General features: G+C 36.5%; 1 protein-coding gene across 1 annotated transcript; it reads right to left on the reverse strand.

Annotated features, from left to right (window-relative positions):
- Window positions 1-6,507: 6,507 nt before the first annotated feature.
- LOC144994400 (gypsy retrotransposon integrase-like protein 1) lies at window positions 6,508-14,368 on the reverse strand. Its single transcript, XM_078952173.1, has 8 exons — window positions 14,021-14,368; window positions 13,493-13,686; window positions 13,302-13,413; window positions 13,093-13,231; window positions 12,964-13,018; window positions 12,633-12,890; window positions 11,293-11,409; window positions 6,508-9,224 (listed from the first exon to the last, which is right to left on the reverse strand). The coding sequence occupies exons 1-8, from the start codon at window positions 14,187-14,189 to the stop codon at window positions 8,967-8,969; spliced, it is 1,302 nt and encodes a 433-aa protein (XP_078808299.1). The 5' UTR covers window positions 14,190-14,368; the 3' UTR covers window positions 6,508-8,966.

Consider the following 14,368-nt stretch of genomic DNA (forward strand, 5'->3'; position numbering starts at 1 on the left):
TCATCTTGGCAGAACAGTACCACAGCAGTGGACACCCCAAGTCCTTTTGCAGCCGTTCTGTTGTATCAGATGTGTCACATCTCTAATAACAGGTTTTTTGAGAAGTCCATAGGAGGCCAGGTCCAAGCTTGCCAGAGCTTGTGGGATATGCAGAAGGAGGACGCGAGTGTTCGAGGCCCGGAATGACCTTTTTTGGACTTTGTTACATTTTATAAAATTGCTTACTGTTATGTTTGACAATTTTCTTTTCTCTTTTCATCGTCTGTGTGATTTTGTTCTGCTTTAACATTTCTCAATTCCCCCCCTTAATTCTAGGTGTTTTCTTTTCTTTATAGGAAGTGTTATCTTTGTTGTATTTTTTACCTTTTTACTTTTATATTTTGACTTTTTAAATTTGAATTTGACTTTTATATTTTCACTTTTTTAAACTTAAGTTTGACTTTGAATGTTTTATTTTTCTGTACTTTTATATTTTGACTTTTTAAATTTGGCTTTTATATTTGACTTTTTTTTTTTAAATTTAAATTTGACTACTATTTCATGTATTGTTCTTTGTAAATGCCAATGTGCCAAATATCTAGTGAAGCATAAGTATCCTTAGGGATGGTCGCTGATGGGGCACAGGACCGTAGCGAGAATTTTCCCTGTCCAACTGAACGTTTCTTAAAGATGGTTAATGCAAGCTCTGACAGGTTTTCGCTCCTACACTTATGAACAAATCATTCACACCTTTGAAGGGCACATTGGTTCTGATAAAGATTGTGAGGGCGAGAGACCACAGCTGTTTTGATTGCATGATGTGATGATGTGTTTTTATTTTTTGTGTGACCTCACTTCGTGAGGTCAAGAGAGGGAAACTGAAGGAATTTATTTTTGTGGTTCTTATTTCTCCTAGGTTTTTATCTTATCTTTATTTCTTTGAAGGTTTTCTTTCAGGTTTACTGTGTGTGGGTTTCAGTCATTTCAATTAAAAGGGACTTCCTGATAATTGCATATGTAAAGAGGTTTCAGGAATGCAGCTCCAACCTCCAACCCCTTCAGGAGAAAACGGTCTTTGATCTTCTGGGGCCATTTGGTTGTAGGTCTGACTTGGATCATAAATCAATCATCTCAATCCCTGGGAACCGCCACAGGCATCTGCTCCCGTGTGGGGAACAAAGGTGTATTGTCTACTGTATGTTAAGAAGATCCGGCCACACGTGGGGGCCACCTAGGGAGCCATTTGGTTGCGGGACCATGTCAGTCTGGGAGGTGACTTCAGACGCGGGAAAACGGATGCTGACTCCTAACATGGACTGACAGAAGTGGGCAGGCTCCCTGCCAGCCAATCTCTAGCGACCAGAGGCGGAGATTCGGCGGCCATCTTGCTCCCGGGGGAGGATGTTCTGCCCACATGCTTAAAAGTCTGAACTCAAGGAATTTTCCTGTGTCTCCAGACAAGCTGCATGTGAATTCGGAATGTAACCTCTTGCGTATTGCAGGCCTTGATTTTGGACACCCAGATCGATCTGTTTTTACTCTGTTTTTTAGAAATATTGTTAGGGAATAAATTTGTTAATCTTTAATCCGGACGAATCCCGTGGTTTTCTTCTTCTCGACTTTATTGAACATGCAACAAAGGAAAGTAATCTCAAAGCGACAGATTATATTTTCCAACAATATATATATATATATATATATATATATATATATATATATATATATATATGTACATACAATATATATATACATATAACATATATATATATAAATATATATATGCACATACATACATTTATTTATATATGAATATATATAGTATTTATATGAATATAAATAGTATGTATATATATATACACATACTATATATATATATATATATATATATATATATATATATATATATATATATATATATATATATATATATATATATATATATATATATATACATACTATATATATATTTCTTTTTCAAGACATGACAATGAAACACACACCGGAACGCTACCAAAGACATACGATGGTGGAAAGAGCTAAATGGTCCAAAATGCTGCTGCTCTCTGTGTTTTTGTAATTTTCAATAAATTTTAATTTATTGGTGCTGTTGAAGGTTTCAAGTCATTTCAGCGAGCATTGTGGACTTTATATATATATATACATACATACATACAATATATATTTATACATACTATATACATATATAAGTACAATTTATGTATATATACATACAATACATATATATATATATATGTACATACAATATATATACATATAACATATATATATAACATATATATATGTATATATATAAATATATATATATATACACATACATATATATATTTATATATGAATATATATAGTATTTATATGTGTGTATATATACATATATACATACACATACTATATATATATTTCTTTTTCAAGACAGGTGGAAAGAGCTAAATGGTCCAAAATGCTGCTGCTCCCTGTGTTTTTGTAATTTTCAATAAATTTTAATTTATTGGTGCTTTTGAAGGTTTCAAGTCATTGTGGACTTTATATATATATATATATATATATATACATACATACAATATATATTTCTACATTCATTCATTCATTTTCTTAACCGCCTTCTCCCTTTCGGGGTCACGGGGCCTATCCCGGCCACTTGTGGGCGAAGGCAGGGGACAACCTGGACAGGTCGCCAGTCTGTCGCAGGGTAGAATGTCCGCAATCACACACCCATTCACTCTCACACTCACACCTAGGGATAAATTAGAGTTGCCAATTAACCTATGAAGCATGTTTTTGGACGGTGGGAGGAAGCCGGAGACCCCGGAGAGAACCCATGCATGCACGGGGAGAACATGCAAACTCCACACAGAAAGGTCCCCCGTCGATGTAGTTTTTCACATCCCCCAGCTGGGACTTGAACCGGAGGCCTTCTTGCTGTGAGGCAAGAGTGCTAGCCACTGTGCCACCGTGCAGCCATATTTGTACATACTATATACATATATAAGTACAATATATGTATATATACATACAATATATATATATGTACATACACTATATATATACATATAACATATATATACATATAACATATATATATATATAAATATATATATATATATATATATATATACACATACATATATATATTTATATTTGAATATATATAGTATTTATATGTGTGTATGTATACATACATATATATATATATATATATATATATATATACATACATATATATATATATATATATATATATATATATATATATATATATCAGTGATGAAAGTCAGGTAAGGAAAAAATCCCTGAACTTTTCTTTGAGCTATATGGCGGGCACAGAGCGAAATTTTGGAAAAATACGTGGTCTTAGATGCATTCTGGTGCATTCTGGCAGCTAGTTATTCACTTCTTTATCAAGAAACTAAGACTAATTGGAGCATCATGATTTGTCATTCAAACCCCTAGTTTGACTCTCCATTAAGGACTTGCTGGTCCTAAAAAAGAATTTGGAAAATTGCTCAAAGTAACACAATCCTACAATCTACGCTTTTCCTTAAAGCTGCAAAACATACAATTGCTAAAATATAGTAACATCAAAGCCCCAAATGGCAAAAAGAACACCAGTAACTATGATATTCTATGAAAATACCTCAGTTATTTATACATTATTTCTGCTTTAGAAATGACTGATGTACAACATCCACTTGCACTGTTTTCTCAAACTATAATTACATCAAAATATGGGATCTGCTTTAAACTATAATTCTATAACATAATACATCAATTCTTTAACACCAATACTAAGTAATCTGGGAAATATCAAAACAAACATACAAACTAAGCTAAACATTGTAAACATTATTTTTTAAGGTAGTGCGGGTCCAAACCATCAAATACTTATAATTAATGTCAACTATACTGAACTAAATCATGGTAATTAGGAAATACAAATAAATTAGATAGAGAAATGTATTCAAAATAAAAACTGAAACTCAAAACTAAAATTGAAATTATTTCAAAATGTGGTTTTGAGATTATTTTACACAAAAAAGTATTTGACCTACACTACCTTAAAAATCTTTTTTTTCCAGCCAAGACCACTTCAATTTGTTTTTTATCGTCTTCTCACAACTGAGGTCGTGACCACGCTCAATAATGACGATGCCTGCCATTATTTTAACACAAATTTGATCGCAAACTCTTCAGATGTGTTTGTGAAAGTTTAGCGTGGGTCCGCCAGTTTTGGTCTCTAGGGAAGCAAGTCACGCTGACCACGTGGTGCAGACAGAGCCAATCAGACCCGTCGACGCATCCGAAAGCAACTAAAACGTCCCGTCATTGGTCAATTAGGCCGGGAAGACAAGAGATGGCCACGACCATAGAGGAAGCGATCTGCGGAGAAATATAGAAAATAAAGGTAAAATTAGCTGATTTCAGACCATTTTTTAATCCGGAAAGCGATTTGTCCGTAGAGATCAGGTCTTTATTTCCCGGAAAGTACGTTCGGTTTGCTCAAAAACCCGGATTTCCAGGAATTCCCGGAAGACTTTCATCACTGATATATATATATATATATATATATATTTCTTTTTCAAGACAGGTGGAAAGAGCTAAATGGTCCAAAATGCTGCTGCTCTCTGTGTTTTTGTAATTTTCAATAAATTTTAATTTATTGGTGCTTTTGAAGGTTTCAAGTCCTTTCAGTGAGCATTGTGGACTTTCTTTATATACATAAATATATATACATACAATATATATGTATACATATTATATACATATATAAGCACAATATATGTATATATACATACAATACATATATTCATACATACTATATACATATATACACACATACAAAATATATATTTATATATAAATAAATATATATATATAAATAAATATATATATATATATATATATATATACATATGTATATATATATACATACTATATATACATACTATATATATCTATATATACATATATACATACTATATATATAAAAATATAAACAAACTATATATAAACTATATATATATATATATATATATATATATATATATATATATATATATACATACATACAATATATATTTATACATACTATATACATATATAAGTACAATATATGTATATATACATACAATACATATATATGTACATACAATAATAATAATAATAATGGATTGGATTTATCTGCGCTTTTCAAGACACCCAAAGCGCTTACATTCTGTCCATTATTCATTCACTCCTCATTCATACTTGGTGATGGTAAGCTACGGTTGTAGCCACAGCTGCCCTGGGGCAGACTGACAGAGGCGTGGCTGCCATTTCATGCCTATGGCCCCTCTGACCATCACCGGGATCATTCATGCGCATTCACACACCAGTGGAGCCACACTGGAGGCAAGGAGGGTGAAGTGCCTTGCCCAAAGACACAACGACATTTTGGCTGGTGGGAGCGGGGATCGAACCGCCAACCCTTCGATCATTGGACGACCCGCTCAACCACCTGAGCCACTGTCGCCCCATATAACATATATATACATATACATATAACATGTATATATATAAATATATATATACAAATATATATTTACATATATATATACACATACTATATAAAAAAATCAGAAAAAATACAAGCAAACTGCCAGCTGCTTCCTAACAAAAAAATAGTTGTCATCTATAAAATTAATATTATTTATTGGGTTTACTGGATTTAAAGAAAAAAATAAAAAGAAACTAGTCTGCATCAAAGTGAATTTGTTTCCATCATCTCACTCATCTTAACTGTTGGTGTTTGACAGACAGAAAATTCTATCCAAGGTTGTGGAAAATGGACAAAAGATCAAAAGAAACATCACGATCATAAAGAATAAAAATAATTATATTAAATAATGAAATAAATATCCTGACAGCTTTTTGAACCAATACAAGTATTGCCAAATGAACTATTGCGATGTATCTGCAAAAATATTTTTTCTAACACACCTAGTGTTGCAGCTCCCTGTGCTTTCATCTCAGTGGAAAACTGATCCAAATGGCTCTTTGAAAGGTTCAGGTTGCTGACGCCTGGTCTAGCACATTCATGTGCATTCCAGGTTTGTATTGGAACATTATCATGTATAAAGTAAATGTTTGAAAAAAAAAAAAACAATGTTCCATAATGAGGAAATAAAACACTTTATGTTCTTAATTTGTTAATTAATTATTTGTTTATTTATTCTTCATCAAAGTATCGATAATAGTATCGTTAAAATACCGGATCAATAAGCAGTATCAATAAGAGTAGTAGTACCGTTAAACCTTAACGATACCCATCCCTTTATATATATATATATATATACCGTGGTATATATCGACCATTAATATTTGGACAGAGACACATTCTTTCTAATTTTGTTTCTGTACATTACCACAGTGAATTTAAATAAAACAAATCAGGAGCCATTGAAGTGCAGACTTTCAGCTTATATTCAATGGGTTGAACAAAAAGATTGCATAAAAATGTGAAAAACTAAAGCATTTTTTTTTTTTTTGTGAACAATTTTTTATTGCACCATTTCAGAAAACAGTACAAAACACAACTTAAATGATCAAATAACCCTCCCCTTCCCTCCCAAGGCGGCAGCCCCCCAGGGGTTCCCCAAGACAGCCGTTAATACAAAATAAACAACAATGTGTTAGGCACACACCTGTAAAATAATAATATTAAACTGACAGGTAGAACCAAATAAACAATATAAAATAAACAAATGACCAATAATTAGGTGAGGTAAAGTGTCTCTATACAATCCCTTCATTTTATGGGCTCATAAGTAATTGGACAATTGACTTCCATGCTATTAGATGGGCAGGTGTGGGCAATTCCCTTGTTATGTCATTATGAGTGAAGCAGATAAGAGGCAGTCAAGGGAGCTTTCCATACAAGGAGCCATCATTAAATTGAGAAAACAGAAAAAGAAAAAAAAGAAAAGAAAAAACAAAAAAACATGCAATTCACAACAGCCAACCAAGTGAACAACACTCTCCAGGAGGTAGGTTTATCAATATCCAAGTCTACCATAAAAAGAAGACTGCATGAAAGTAGATACAGAGGGTACAATGCAAGATGCAAGCCACTCATAAGCCTCAAGAATAGGAAGGTTAGATTGGACTTTGCTAAAAAGCATCTAAAAAAAGCCAGCACAGTTCTGGTAAAACATTCTTTGGACAGATGAAACCAAAATCAACCTCTACCAGAATGATGGCAAGAGAAAGGTATGGAGAAGGCTTGGAGAAGCCCATGATCCAAAGCACATTACATCATCAGTAAAACACTGTGGAGGCAGTGTGATGGTCTGGGCGTGCATGGCTGCTAGTGGCACTGGGACACTAGTGTTTATTGATGACGTGACACAGGACAGAAGCAGCCCAATGAATTCTAAGGTGTTCAGAGACATACTGTCTACACATATCCAGGTGAATGCAGCTAAACTGATTGGGCGGCATTTCATAATACAGATGGACAACGACCCAAAACATACAGCCAAAGCAACTCAGGAGTTTATTAAAGCAAAGAAGTGGAATATTCTTGACTGGCCAAGTTTGTCACCTGATCTTAACCAAATTGAGCATGAATTTCACTTGTTGAAGACTACACTTGAGACAGAAAGGTCCACAAACAAACAGCAACTGAAAGCTGCTGCAGTAAAGGCCTGGCAGAGCATTCAGAAGGAGAAAACCAAGAATCTGGTGATGTCCATGACTTCAAGACTTCAGGCTGTCATTGCCAACAAAAGGTTTTCAACCAAATGTTCATAATGACCACTTTGTCTTCAGTTATTTCCTTTGTCCAATTACTTATGAGCCCATGAAATGAAGGGATTTTGTTTAAAAAATGCTTTAGTTTTTCACATTTTTATGCAATCCCTTTGTTCAACCCATGGACTAAAAGCTGAAAGTCTGCACTTCAATGGCATCTGAGTTGTTTTATTTAAAATTCACTGTGGTAATGTACAGAAACTAAATTAGAAAAAAAATTCCTCTATCCAAATATTTATGGTCCTGACTGTATATGTGTGTATATATATATACATATGTAAATGTTGATACACAGATTGCATAGTATTTGTAGCTTTTTTTTTTTACCAATTGTCTTTTTTAAATATAAAAAAAAAACACTCTCTCTCATGTCCTCTACTCCATCCAGGAACTGTCTTTTGTCTTTATTCCTCTCTCAGTTGTGAATGTAGAATCATTCTCAAGCAGTTTAGATTTTTTTAAACTAGCAGTTTATTTTACATATCCATATAATTTAAAAAGATGAACATGTTTGTGTAAAAAAGAAAAACAGGAACGCTAGATCTTTAATTGTTCATTCATACATCTTCTAAACCTGTTTTGTCCCTTTCGGGGTCCCGGGGCTGCTGGAGCCTATCCCGGCTACTCGTGGGCTAAGGTAGGGGACATCCTGGACAGGTGGCCTGTCTGTCGCAGGGCCACAATTACACACCCATACATGAATACTCGCATTCTCACCTAGGGGCAATTTAGAGTAACCTATGTGTTTGGATGGCGAGGAAGCCGGAGTCCCCAGATAAAACCTACGCATTCACAGGGAGAACATGCAAACTCCACACAGAAAGGTCCCCCATCGATGTTCTGTTTCAGGTCCCCCAGCCGGGACTTGAACCGGGGGCGTTCTTGCTGTGAGGCAAGAGCACTAGACTCAGCCATTTTAAATCAAATCCTAAAGGACAAACTAAAAGTAAATACATTAAAAAAGAATTAATGGCCACATTTCTACCACAGCTTCTCTGTCCAGTCATTTCTTTTCAGAAATATGAACCTGCAGCTCCTTCAGCTGATGAGAGGGTCAGCTCATTGCAGGAGTCAGTATGTCCCAGAATCTAAAAGTCAACGGTCAGTCGAAGACTTACAGGAAGACTCTGCCCGACACTGAAGCAGGATTGAACCCACGTGTCCATGTCCCTCCTTCCACATCAGTGGATGTCAGACTCCACCAGATGATACTCCAAATCAGTTTTTACATCCTCAGAGCTGTTTTGTGTCGTGGCCAGCACCGTCTCAACAGGGAAAGACAAATACAAGCCCTCCTTGACTTTTTTAGGGGAGGGTACTTCTCCTACAGAAAACAGGGGGTCTGCTATTTTCAAAGTAACGGGAGTCACGTTGTATGCCCTGCGCTTGGCGTTCTTTTTCTTCTCCAGTTTGTAGGCCGCATTCATGTTTGTTATCACCTAGAAGCACAGAATTTATAAGGAGTTAAAGTCATAAAAAGACAAAAAACAGGACAAACACTGCAAAACAGCGTGGCGAGTTTTGTTTTGATCCACTTTGCTAAATCTGGAAAATTATATAAACGATATGACAAAATAATAAAAGGGACAGTGAATCCAGGTTGCGTGCTAAATGCTATTTCTGCATCAATAACCCAATGCATGGTAACATGTAGGGAGAACGAACTGAGCCTGGCAGCTATATATTGGTAATCCTTTTACTATATTAGTGCTGAAGAAATGCTGGCTCAATACCATCTAATAAAATGAAACTGATTTATGCAATCCCTCTTTGCATATAATCTGATAGAGTAATTTACTGTAAAGAAATTTAGGGAAGTGTTTTCTAAAGGCGAAGATTTTTAAAACAATTAAACTCTGACTGGTTCTACGGCAGAAACGCAAAACGGTTATGTCACACAGGATAACACACAGTGAATAAACTCAGAACAAAGACAACTCAGGGATCGCAGCAATGTTTTGTGGGGTAGTTCAGGAATGGAACACTTATCTAAATATCTAAATAAATCCTTCCAACCTGAGCTCAGGTATGGTATAAAAATTCACGTACAAATCAGGGGTCGGCAACCTAGGGCACACGTTTGCACGCGTAGAGAAAGACTGGGTGTAACAACATAGATACTTTAACATAAAATTAAAAATGGGTTTGAGGATCATCTCTTCTTACAGGCTGTGTCTGAATTCCCACCCTACTCCCTAACTGCTAAAAACCTGTAACCCTTGTGCTATCCTAGGCACTTTAACATTGAGAGAGGGGTCATCTAGACCCACTAGACAGTGCGCTCAACCTTTTTTCATCAATGATTTGTGATCTTCACTGGTGTCTGATTTGTGCTTTTTTAAACTGCGAATATGATGTTATCAATTTCACAAGGTGAAAATCTAATTGATATGAGTGTTTTGTGAAAACTATTCATGAATCCACTGAGTTCTGAAGACAAAAAAGAAATTTGTTCGCAAAAATTGTTCAAACGCAATGCATTGTGTTCTATATTCAATCCAGTGAGCATTGATGCACACTGGTTTTCAACGGTGATATGAAAACATTGTAATAATGATCCTGTGATTTTGAAACAGTTGCTGATGACAGGCACGGTGAAATGAGTGTCTGTGGATGGAACGTGTCCGTGGGAAAAGCACGCAGCGAATCCACGAGCTTTTGCGCACATTTTTGACGACACAACTGTTTTTTTTTGTCATGTTTTTGGCGTCGCAGCAGCTGATAGTTATGAAGATTTAAGTTCCGCTTCTTGAATAATAGCCAAGCGAGGTCAGATTAAATGTGAATATGAAATGAAATGTGAACAAGTTTTAAAATCAATACTGCAGCTGATCACCACTCCATTTACAGGAGACTTAAAAAAAAGAAGACTGTCCAATTGCAAAAAATGTATATTACTATAGTTAAACAAACTAAGGAAAAAGTAAAAACATTACATTTACGTGCAATAAAAGCACCATCACAGAGTTAACTTACATTAAGTTACTAACAAACAAGCATAAGTGTAATACTATTTCAACGTTGGCCTTATGAAAGCACTTTTTCTGATGCCAAAATGTGTTTGTAAAAAAGCTCATTTGACCTGCTGTTTGTGAACAGAATAAAACTTCAGATATATTGGAAATGTTTTTGTATTTCTTCATAATAGAATTCACACTACAGTTGTTGATGGCACAGTTGTTTAGGAGATTTCACATGGGCACTTTGTCATGTTCCTGACCCCTGGTGTAAATATTTTACAAATATTTATACCACTATTTTTTTTAAAGTCACTATATGTTATGACACGTAATTTCTTAAATATGCTGTGCAATTAAACTTCTTTAAGTAATTAAGACAAACATCTATTCTCATTGTGATCCTACAGAAACCTGGAGATGAGTTTTCTTTCTAGGAATACAATGAAAGAGAATCTCACGGGGTGTTTTGAGCAGGCTCAAAGAATCAGGAGATAAACCTTCTCTGATGATCATTTTTGTGCTCCGATGAGAGAATAAAGGGACTTACCAGCTGTTTGACAGAGTTCTGCTGCTCTTGGATGATAGCCATGCATGTCGAAGCTTTCTCCTTTGTGCAGAGGATGTCGTGCTCAGGACTCTCATAGTTCAACAGGTTTAATGTGGTCTGTGTAGAAAGAAGTTCAGAAGAACTTAAAAGGAAAAAGTTGTACAACTTTGAAACCCCCCTTCAGTTCTTTAGTTTTGTGAAAATTAAACAGTAACTGGAGTTAATATAAGGGGACACACTCCCTCTTTTTGTCCAATTGCAGTTTGTAAAGCCACGGAGGATTCAATATGACACCAAAACAGGAGCAACGGTCACCAAAAATGTGAGTAATAAGAAAAGAAATGCCCTCTTTGTACTGATGGAGATGGTCATTCTACTCTGCAACTTCAAATTCGACATATTCAGGTAAAATCCCGAATCATGTGGACATGAAATGAGCCCAATAAAAGCGGAATAAGGCAGTGAGACGCCAGGAGCTGGGAAGTTGAAGGCCGTCAACATACATACTGTAATAAATGCAATTGTCCTTAAAGTATAATGACAATATTAATGCCAAAAAAGTGTGGTGGTAATATGACAGCTGTGGATTATGCTTCAGCATATTGACATTTCTAGGTCCTTTTATCGTCTATTGGTGTATTACAACAGTGCAACCTAATATCCAGTCAGCTTAAAGTCCCACTTTGATCATCTGATCTATTGTAGAAGTGTTCCCAGTGGTCTTTTGAGTTATAATTATCCCATTTTTGGTCAAAATCAAAAAAGTCGCTTTCCGGGACAAAGTCTCTGCAGAGCTGCGCTGATTTATTGGAAATATTGCTCTGAGTTATAGGTGGGATGGTTGGCAGGAGTAAGCCTTCCCCCATTTCCCATCATCCATCTGATTACACACTGTTTCGCTAGCTTACAGCCCCTCAAACTCCCAAACTAACATTGCCGGTTTTGATCCAGATTCCAGCTCAGACGAGGATCTATTTGTCTACAAGTGGATGCATGAATATGGAGCAGAGCAGGGAAGCTTGTAAAGCCCTGATCGCAGCCTCTTCGTCACACCTACAGCAATTTTTTTATCTGCTCCTGATTCACGATTTGAATAAAGAAATTCTCAGAAATGCAATTTTAAGCTTCGTGAAATATGTTTTTGATCAACAGAAAGATGTCCCAGGAACATGTTAAAACACAATTTTCATCAGAGTGGGTTTTCAAAGTTGATCCAGAAATGTACAATAAAGAGAAATCTTGTTTAATATTTTTCCAGGTAGCCTAAAAGAAATAGAAATGTTCAAAATGTTCCACCTCCACATGTTCCCCCAGCAGTGCTAGATAAGAGCTTAACCTACCCTGTTTGGTAGATTGGCCTTCCTGCTGAACATGAGCGAGTAAGGAGGGAACCTGGTGGTGGAGCTGGTGGAGGTCCGGAACAGAAAGAGGACAGGGTCCAGAAAATCATCCCACTCCACATGCTTTTCTGTCACCATCTGCACTACGGCCTCCTTAAACAATGGACCCGTGCAGTCATGGAGCGGGTTGAGCTGCAGCTGATCAAAGGGGGAAACCTTCTGCACAAGACTCCACCTGTCATTCAGCAGCCTCGTCACCTGAAACACACACACAACTGATCAGTCATCCCAGATCAGAGCAGATCCTCGTATTTCTTCAACAAAGTCTCACCTCGTCACAGAAGTCTTCATTCTGAATGCATACTATCGTTTTAGGAGCACCAAACCTGAAAAAGTTGAAACTCGGCAATCTGATTTCAATCTGCTTGAGCTAACAGACTGGAAGGGGTAGCGTTTTTACCTGTATATGCATGTTGAAATGCATCGTGCAACTGAGAGAGCATCCGTCTTTTGAACAGGGAAAGCTTCTGGCCATTTACTGAAGTAATCAACGATCAGAACAACACTTTTGTTTCCTCGCTGGGTCTCTGGAAAAGGCCCTGAAGAAGAAATTGGTTCAGACATTCAACCTAAAAATATGATTATGCATCAAGAAAGAAGTCAGAAAACCTATAATGTCTATCCCAACAACATCCCACGGAGCATCCACTTTAATTGGTCGAACAGTCCGTGCCAGGTTCTTATTCCTTTCAGCGTGTTGACACGTCTCACACACCTTAATCTGAAAGTCACAAACGGTCAACAGTGTTGGCACTCTGTGACATTAGCTCAACATCAAGGCAGGTAAAAAGAAAATGTACCCAGTCCACCACATCCTTGATGATCCCCAGCCAGTAGTACTTGCTCTGGATCCGGTGGACTGTCTTCTTTTGGCCCAGGTGATGGCCAATGTCGTTGAAGTGGCAGTCCAGAAAAATCTGCCTCTTCCTGTCTGCTTCGATCACCACCTCCCTCTTTTCATCTTTCTTTGGTCCCACGTAGTAAAGCTTTCCCTCTGGAAGACAGGAATGGGGGGATGAAAGGAGAGCAAAGAAACAGCATCCAAATCTCAAAGAGGACCACAACTGAATGTTGCGTTCAAAACTATGGGGATTTGGCGTTTCCAGGACTGTCTAATGGTAAACTTGATTAAACCTATTTAAAATGTAGAGTTGCTTTAGACCGACTCAAGAACTTCAGTTATGTTAACATTATTAAAAACCTAAGCATATATGGAAAAAGAAATTTGCTGTGTTTAAAAACTGTTAGTGATTAAAAAAAGTAAAAGAAACAGTGACCGCTGCTGGTGGTTTCTTTTTTTCAGAGGGACGTTATTGAAAGAGCCTTACCGTCCATGATGAATTTCTGTGCGTATCTTTTGAGATTCTTTTTCCGTAAAGGATTCATTGACTGCGGGAAACTGCCTTTAGCAACAAAAGTGAAAATATCACCGAGTTTGTTGGAGCTAGACTCAACCACCTCCTCCTCCGCCACCTGCAACGAGTCCACGCTTAACATTTCAAACACAAGCGGATACGTTAGCAAACATAAAGATGCCCACTACACGTCGGCATAGTCGGCAGCAGAAGACAAGTCTGCTAATAAAAACTTTGTGAGTAAAAAGCTCAACTGCTGCAATACGAATATTAAAAAAAAAAAATCTTCCTCCCCCTTTTGTTCTTCTACTTCTGTTTGTG

The sequence above is a fragment of the Oryzias latipes genome, chromosome 9 (genome assembly GCF_053564925.1).
Source record: "Oryzias latipes strain Hd-rR chromosome 9, Olatipes_Hd-rR_3.1".
NCBI lineage: Eukaryota > Metazoa > Chordata > Actinopteri > Beloniformes > Adrianichthyidae > Oryzias > Oryzias latipes.

What these genes read in the sequence shown, in the direction of transcription:
- LOC144994400 (XM_078952173.1), bottom strand. Translation starts at nt 14,189, where the DNA reads ATGTTAAGCGTGGACTCGTTGCAGGTGGCGGAGGAGGAGGTGGTTGAG. An exon ending in TGTTGGGATAGACATTATAG is followed by an intron (nt 13,232 to 13,301) that starts GTTTTCTGACTT and finishes TTTCTTCTTCAG; the next exon opens with GGCCTTTTCCAGAGACCCAG. An exon ending in ATGAAGACTTCTGTGACGAG is followed by an intron (nt 12,891 to 12,963) that starts GTGAGACTTTGT and finishes TGTGTGTTTCAG; the next exon opens with GTGACGAGGCTGCTGAATGA.